The sequence below is a fragment of the Dermacentor silvarum genome, chromosome 8, assembly GCF_013339745.2.
Source record: "Dermacentor silvarum isolate Dsil-2018 chromosome 8, BIME_Dsil_1.4, whole genome shotgun sequence".
NCBI classification, from domain to species: Eukaryota; Metazoa; Arthropoda; class Arachnida; order Ixodida; family Ixodidae; genus Dermacentor; species Dermacentor silvarum.
In genome coordinates this window covers 39,904,057-39,912,529 of record NC_051161.1, presented here as the reverse complement: position 1 = coordinate 39,912,529, position 8,473 = coordinate 39,904,057, and the positions used below count along the sequence as shown (strand labels likewise).

Genomic DNA, 8,473 nt, shown 5'->3' with positions numbered 1-8,473 from the left:
TAGGCTGGTCAGCTATATAGCAGTTAAACTTCTTATGCCAGAGTGCCTCGTTAACCCCATGCAGTGATTACATGCCAATGTGCAGGCATGTAATCACGGCATGCTTCCTTCAACAGGCAGCGTTACCACATACTCTGAGATGGGCAAGAACAATATGCTACCTCACTCAAATTCTTGTGTCATCATTTGCATACATTAAATATTCTGAATTTTTGAACCCTCACCCCAAATACAACACAAAGATCATCCTTCCCAAATTTCATACCTCGAAATGCAGTGAGCTCATCCAACAGGCAAATGAGCTATGTGAAAAGGCAGTTTCCTAGGTGCACTTGTCATCAAGGGTGCAAAGCAGTCCAACAAAGTGGTCTACTAACGCGATGCACCCCCGTGCAGTCTTGCCTCTGCAACTAGAGCTCGCCAAAGCGTATTTGTGACTTGGGGAGACAGCACATTGCCATACCGATGGAATGCATGGTACAGTGCAATGATTGATCTGTTACTGTATCAGACAATAGTGTTCTGCTATGATGTTTATTTTAATCACATGGCTGTTAATGATGATTTAAAGGCAAAGGCACCCATCCACTCAGAAGGATTGACAAAGAATCAATGGTCACATCTTTACGTTGCATTTTCTTTTCTCCGTTCTGAGCCTTCAAAAGGTTTGATCCCATAATAATTCACACTGAATGCACACAAAGCAAATTTCTTGAGGCTTTGTATGTGCATGTGCACCATTCTTGTGCACAAAAAAGCGTGTTCAGTAGACTGTATGATCCTACCCACAAACAAGTCCATAATATAGTGACTGGACACAGAATGGCCGGTAACCTGGCATAATTCCCATCACCTAAAATATACTGGCTACATCTCCACACTAAACCACTTTGCCACGCGCCTTCAAAGGGGGGCTGACGAAGTTTATTGAGCAGCTGTGCTCTGGAGGAAACGGCGGCAAGAGCTAACTATCGAATTGGGAGATTTGCTTGCTTGCTTGCCTTCGAGAGCGGGGAGGCTGATGATGATGATGATGTCCTCAGCATGTGGCTAGTACCCCCTTCCGGGGATTGGCCTGAACTCTTAGATATGGATTCTGAAACTACAGTTAATGTGCAATTTAGTAATCAGAACAGACAGATTAATTTTCCTAAACTGCATAATTTATAATATTAATGCCATGCATTAAAACTGAAATATCTCCCAGAGAACTGTAAAAGTAGGGATTTAAAATTTTATCACACGCACTTCTTTCTTCTTGCGCCTCTGCGCTTGCCCTGTTCCCACTACTACAGGTGACAATATATGTATTAACACTTAAGCTCTTTTAAAGAAATAGCACGCAAAAGTAGACATATCATGTCATTGTCATATAATTTGCATGAGGTAATTCACGATTCCTTAAACACCACAAATTCAGCAGATGTGGCAGACATTTTTTTTTTTTAATTGCTGTATAGACTGAAATGCATAGTAAGAAAATTTGACCATATGGTCACACTCGAACGTAATGGCTGAAGAGGAAACTTTAGCTAGGGCCGCCCAAATCGGATGCTGCTTATTCAAATACAGTACAGACCATTTAGAGTGCAGAACTGGCTACAACGCGGCCTTTTCCGACCCCCGTTTACCCTCCCATAGAACTCCATGTATACGCATACCGCTTACAGTGCAGCCGCGTGAGACGAAATAACGGCGGCTTCCGCGGGAAAAATCACGCTTCTAAACAAGGTGCGTGCTCCCGGCCGGCGTATGCATTATTCAATGCAATCAAAACTCTCGTTAATTCGGACTACTTTCGGAGCTCGGTGAGCGAGGAGCACCGCAAATGTGCGACGCAAAAGAGCAAGAACGGCGCTAGCGTCCAACCGAAACGATGCGGCGGAGTCCGCATCGCCACAGCCATCAGTTGAAATCTTAACGTGAATGACAGCAACGCCGGATCACTTCGAGCCTATTTGTGTCTTTAAAGCCTGTATTCTTGCGTTTACTGCCGCGCATAACACCGCGTTGGCCGCCGGCTTTCGTAACTGCGTAGTCGTCATCCACGATCGCGTCGATAGCGGCCGCGGTTTTCTCCGCAGCGGTTACGGCGAACAGTAGTTTCGTTTTTACTCGGTACGCGCGTCGGCCGCGTGCCTCAGAAACTGCGCAGTCGTCATCGATGATCGCATAGATGGCGACCGCGGTTTCTACTGCAGGTGTTGAAGCGAATGGTGGTTAATTCGTCCAGACTCGGTGCGTGCCTTCAGCACCGCAAAGTCGCCTTTCATAATCGCGTCGATAGCGGTCACGGGTTTTTTCCGCAGCGGTTGCCGCAAACAGTTGTTTCGTTTTGACTCGGTGCAAAACTGTCGAGCTTTTCGCCAGCTCATTGGCGAAAACGTAATCGCGATGTGCGCGCGATAGTACAAAACGTGTCTACATGCTTGGTCTACATGTTTTGCATACGTGCAGGGCTTGAAAATCGTTGTTTTGGTTATAGTGCGGTACCGCTTATAGTGCAGAAATTCGCAACTCCGGCGACTTACGTTATAAGCGGTCTACACTGCATGTAAAACGCAGAAACACTTTTTCGACAAACGCTTTTCACTGGGCTGATTTTAATGAAATTTGTTGCATTTGAGAGACAAAGTTCTAGTGACTGTTGGAAGCAGAACCTTGATCTAGGGCCTGAAGTTTTTTCAAGGAATTGTCAAAAATTGTTAGTTTGAAAAAAATAGAAACAAGAAGTTTACAAGCTCATAGCTCTGCGCCAAGAACAGATTTCGCAGTTCTGTAAACTGCATCCGTTAGAACATCCAAAGCGGACAAACTTCACATATCAATTTATATCTTACATGAATTTGTTACATTGTTTACAAGAGTTTTACAAAAGTCCTACTCACATATTAGTGGTATATGTGAGAGCCATGTACAATACATCAATTTAGTCTTGCTTTAAAAGTGCTACTACTATTGGATGCAATTCACAGAATTGTGACATATCATTTTTCATTGCTGAGTTAGAGCTGTAAAGCTGCATGTTCTGTTTTCTGAAAATTTGTGATGCTTATAAATTTTTATTAAACAATTGACAACCTAACTCAAAAATCGGCTACCAACATTCAGTAGACTTTAACTTTTGCTTTGCAAGGACTGTGTGGCGGAGTGCAGGCTTCCTTCCTTGACAGCTTTTAAATGCAACACACCTCATCAAACTTGGTGCGGTGGTTACCGAGAAAAACAATTTCTCCTTTCCCATGTATTTAGATAGGATTCCGAGCTAAAGTTTCCTCTTAAGCACCTTGGTAAAATATACTACACCTTACTGCAGAATCATAGTTGGATATGAATGTCCAACTGAAGTTGCACACGTTAACCTAACAAGTATAGGAAATACACGACAACACAGGAAAAAGGGAAAGCTGCATTTATTGTTCGCGAACAATTCGTGTATTACAGCCAAAAAAAAAAAAAAGGTAACCAGCGCTGCATTTGCCATTAGAGCAACTCGTGCGTGCAGATTGTGTTTGTGTGTCAGCGTATCTATATTTGTAGTAACATTTAAAAGCCTAAAAAGAAAAACGAGGACATCATTGGAGGTAAATGAAGCGAGAAACCGGCACCCGCATGGCCTTTTTTTTTTCGAGCAACATGCGCAACTGTTGGCTTCGACTATATTACATTTGGCAAGCCATATCACACAATTTGCCCAAGGACTCCAGTCATCATTAGTCGGCCGAAAGAGCATAGGATCACCCTCCCGCACAAACAGGGCAACGAGAAACTGCGACAACTGTGTCTCTCCAGCTGGGCTCTTCTCTCCTTCAACTACACGATCAGTAACGACGCCCGCTATATACAAAGTACAATCTCAAGCAAAACAAATTAGTGCGCGCAAATCCCCAGGAAGAAAGAAAAAAATGCGGGTGAAACAGTCCCCACCACTTCCTGATGAGGTTCGGCCCGCAAACCTCGGGTCTCAGCCGTGGAGAAGAAAAAAAAAGCCAGCGGCAATATGTGACCGGTGTGTGGAGAACTGCCGTGCCTCCTCGGCACACATTGGTTAGCCTGGTTATAGCCCCAGCACAGCAGTCTATCTTCGAGAAACAAATGCACTGGAAGGGGATTTAGACGTGCGGTCGTCACAAGTCCCTGCGTTGAGGCACACAGGTCTTCTTCACAGTCCACAGATGATTGTGGATGGTAAAGGCATCTATGGTGACTGTTAGGTGCTTCGTGTGAATCTGAGTGAAGCTCTTGGCGCCAGAGTTGTATCTGAAACGAGAAGAAGCAAACCAATCAATCTGTGTGGCCACTCAAGAACAGTTGACCCCACCAAACAAGCAACATCATTCTAGCATTCATCCTGTGTACCCCTTGTTCTTGTGCATGCATTCGTTTGCTGCTTTTAATCTTGGTTGCCCACCAAACATGGCTTGAAAAATGTCATGTCATGCTCATGGCCTAGTGGTAAGGGATCTTTAGTACTTGAGTGGAACGAAAACTGTTCATTAAAATTTCTCCAATACTGGCCTAATGACATTGTGACGGCGCAACAGTTGCTATGCCACAGGCCATGGCTGAAGATCATGAGCGCCGTGCGAGACTGCTTCAAGATTAGAACATACTAGCACGCCCAGCCTGAGCAGCTGCATCTACCAACTGCTCTCGGGAACCATCGGCACCATGGCTGGCCAGTTAAAGTAAATTGTGGCCATAAATTGTGACTGCTGCTCCCTCTTTGGGAAACCTCCACAGATTGGTGGCCCAAAGAGGGAGCAGCGATGGCCACAATTTATTACAACCAGCCAGGCAGCATAATGTCGGCGGTTCCTGGGAGCGGCTGTCTGAACATCAACAATGATATATGCAACATTGCAAATCCTCTAAATTTTTCTTTTTTTCAGGCTCCCTAACACCAACCAAGTGCTCGCTTCGGCCAGTTGATGCATACTTGGGTGAAGAAACAGCGCTGGTTGTGTCATCTAGTGTTGTTCTGTTCTAAAGCACTGTTCCTTCACCCAGGTTTTCGCTAATATCATATCTACTTCTATGCCACCTATTTATTGTCCTGTATTAATCAGATTCTGCAGTGCAGCAACAGTGGCACAGCTCTTGGAAGAAAAATGGGAGTGCGTACCAAAGGTCCCAAAAGTGCACAGCCCCAATGCTTACTTGAAAAACATGTCCATCATGGACGGCAGAACACTGCGCGGTCCGATGCCATGCAGCCGCAGCACTTCTTCTCGCTCGGGGTGGTACGAGTAGAGGCCGCGAAACTGGCAGCCCGAGTCTCGGAACAGGATCAGGAAGTGCTTGCTCTCAGAGACGTTTATCTCCTGCAGACAAACAAAGCAATAAAGTGTCAAGTGACCACTGCCAAAATGACCAAGCATAAAGCACCTAGCTCCACGTTTCTAAATATTGAGCCAAGATTAGAAAGGGCCATTTGAAGCATGTACAGTGATGGAAGAATGAAATGAGAACAAGTTAGGGCTAACAAAAATGCATTACTTCATTACTGGTTTCACCAATACGTGTAATAAAAACAGAATTTCAGCTTTTATGCTTAGTGTGAGGCTTATGCCATAAGTAGCAGCGCGAGATCGTGCTATTGAGTTATTACGTGTGAAATATGTTCCGCTTTGTAATTTCTTGTTTGAGAATCAATTGACCATGAATGTACGTTACTACTGTCACACATTTGTTTATGCCAACAAAGTGTATAACTGAATACATTTAAAGAACGCTCGGTGCTTTAAGAAATAAAATGGGGATGAATTTTGTCAGTGAGTACACATTGTCAAACACAAGCACTGGAAATCAAGTGCTGCCATTTCTACTTGGAAAACGTCCCCTAGGACAACTACCAAAATCCACTGAATGCACTAAATAATTTTGTGAGTCCTCCGAAAGTTGACTAAAAAAACATAATTCTATGTGGAAAATCTACAAAAGCAACATTACTGCTTCGTGATTCATGAATATAAATTCCATAAACAGGCACTCTCATTGTCTACTTGAAGGCACCAGAACAACCAAAGTAACCTGACCTAACCTGCCACACAGAAATGTGTGGTAGTTTAATAGTTGTGCACTGCGCCTGACGGGTGAACCCAAACACAGGGCTTGTAGCACTGTTCCTGTGGAACACAAAAGTGGCTACGCACCTCCAACACCTTCCTCTTGGTTTCAGAGTTGACCGCTCCCGCGAGAACAGTGTTGATGGCATTAATGATGATGCTGCGATTGGACTTTGCTGTAGGCTTGACGAATAGCTTGGGCCCCACATATTCGCTTGACGAGGGCAACAGCATGAGCGAGTGGGTCGAGGCTGTGTCCGAGGCACCATCACTGGCCGAAGCCCGCCACTCGGTCCCCGAGGGTGGTGGGCTGGCTGCACGCTGCCGCCCACACTCTGCATGGAACCAGACTAGTCATGCTTCAGTCTTGAAGTTAAAGCTTTTGACAAACAAACAAGCAAATAAAGAAAAAAGAAAGAGAGAGAAGGCAAGAGAATAATGGTTGATCCCTCTTTCATAGGAATTGGTAGAACACGAAAGTAAAACGTGTCTTCACAGAACCCTGTTGCCTGTTTGCTTCATGAACTCATGGTCCGCTGCAGTGAAAGGCGCGTGATTTGTGGGACGGTGACTGTGTTTCATGTTTGCTTCGCGTGCGGAGTCCTGTTGGTGAACGTAGTTGAATCGCGCCAGGCGTCTGAATGCGCTGACTTGCCCAAGAGAAATTGATAAGGGCATTCTAAGCCGTGTATCATTGCATGCGTCTGTGGCGTAATGGTTTCAATGTCGGGCTTATGTACTAGAGGTACTGGGTTCGAATCCTGCCGTCAGACATTTTTAATAATGTTTATTTTATTATTTATTACACAGTACTTCGTTAAAAATGACGAATTTACAAAGTGACGAAACCGTTTACACTTGGTTCTTTCCGCTGTCTCTGCTGCACTGTGACTATCGCTTCACCCCACAATGAAATTTCCCCCACAACGAAGATTTTCCGTTTGCCCGTCAGCTGCCCATAGAAAGTAATTCCGCTTCACCGAACAAACTGGGACTGAACTTAAATTGCAACTGCCGAGTAGTCAAATTAGAAGGCCCTTCCAAAATTGTGACGATGATCGTATGTCTGTTTAACGAGGTTTTCGCGCACAAAATCAAATCCAAAGTACCGATTTGAGCCACAATCCATAGCCACGCAGTGGTCATCACACGCCTGCGCATAACTGCATGGGATCACCACAATCACTGCCGTTTCCTCTGTGGTGTTTGTCCGGTCGAAATGGCTAGACCAACAAAGAAGCGTAAATTTCTCTATCTCGAGGAGAAGGCACAGATGATCGCCGAGGCAGAAAGCGGAAAGGAAAAAATTGCACAGTTTCGCCGGAAAGGCAAAACATTGATTGCAATATAAACTTGCCGTATAAACTTGTAAACATTCGCTTACTAAATTACCAAGCACGGTGTCACGCGCGCACAGGTAAACATGAACACATCTTGCTCGATGACCGCGGAAACTCGCTGTCAAAACACTGAAGTGAGGAGGTGCTGCAGTAGCAACGAGTTGCACTTTGCCCACATCGCAAATCACTTGGAAGATGAGGCCCGTGCGGGCGCCCACTTTGTGCATGTCGCAGATCGCTTTCAAGATACGGCGCTTGCGCGGCCGCGCCGCAGGCACCAGCTGCCGTTGTCAACATGATGCCATCGTCTGGGGAAAATGACAATCCGCAAGATGCACGGACTACGGCGACTGCTTTGAAAGTAATCGATCCTTTTGACTGCATCAAAAAAGTTATCAGAGCCGGCGACAATGACGTTACGATGGCTTTATTTTAACGGACTGCGAGACTTGCATAATGCCTTTGTTTGCCGTGAAGCAGAAGAAATTCAGACTGACCGACTTCTGGAAATAAAACTTACGGTAAGTGTAAGCTTGCCAAGCTTGCTGACTTTGTCATAAATATGCAGTGAAATTGTGATAATTCAAACCACTTCATTGCGGCGGTGCATGTGCCGCAAAACGAGTGTTTCACGATCGGCCGGGCACGCGCGTTGAGTTAGGCATCGGCCGTAATGTACGAAAAATGCTGCAGCAGCGGCGCAAAATGCATTCTCTCCTGAAGTTGATACTTTTTGACCACATTCGGTACGTCTCAACCTTTGCCCCCCATGCCATCGCGAAGATTTCCTGGACGATGGTTTCGGTTTCGTTCGTGGCTTTGCCATTTGGCATACGTATATAGTACATACTAATTTTGCGTGAACGAAGTCCTGCCACAACGAAATGTTTCGCGTGAATTTCGTTGCAGCGGGACTCAACTGTACAATGAACTGTTATTAATGGCAGCCCAGTAAAAAAAACACATTTCAAATCAAAATGCACACATTACTGCAAAAGCTTACTGCAAATCCAGGTCTATCAAATGATCCTAATACAGCCCAACCAAGCGTACTCAAGTAAAAAT

The 8,473-nt window shown here is 45.1% G+C and overlaps 1 protein-coding gene across 1 annotated transcript in view; it reads right to left on the bottom strand.

Annotated features, from left to right (window-relative positions):
• Nucleotides 1-3,395: 3,395 nt before the first annotated feature.
• The window catches only part of LOC119461068 (patronin-like), a 44,510-nt gene continuing 39,432 nt past the window's right edge, over nt 3,396-8,473 (bottom strand). The window contains 3 exon segments of the mRNA XM_049672565.1: nt 3,396-4,260; nt 5,161-5,324; nt 6,156-6,403. Of these exon segments, the coding sequence (XP_049528522.1) occupies nt 4,128-4,260; nt 5,161-5,324; nt 6,156-6,403 (545 nt within the window). The 3' untranslated portion in view covers nt 3,396-4,127.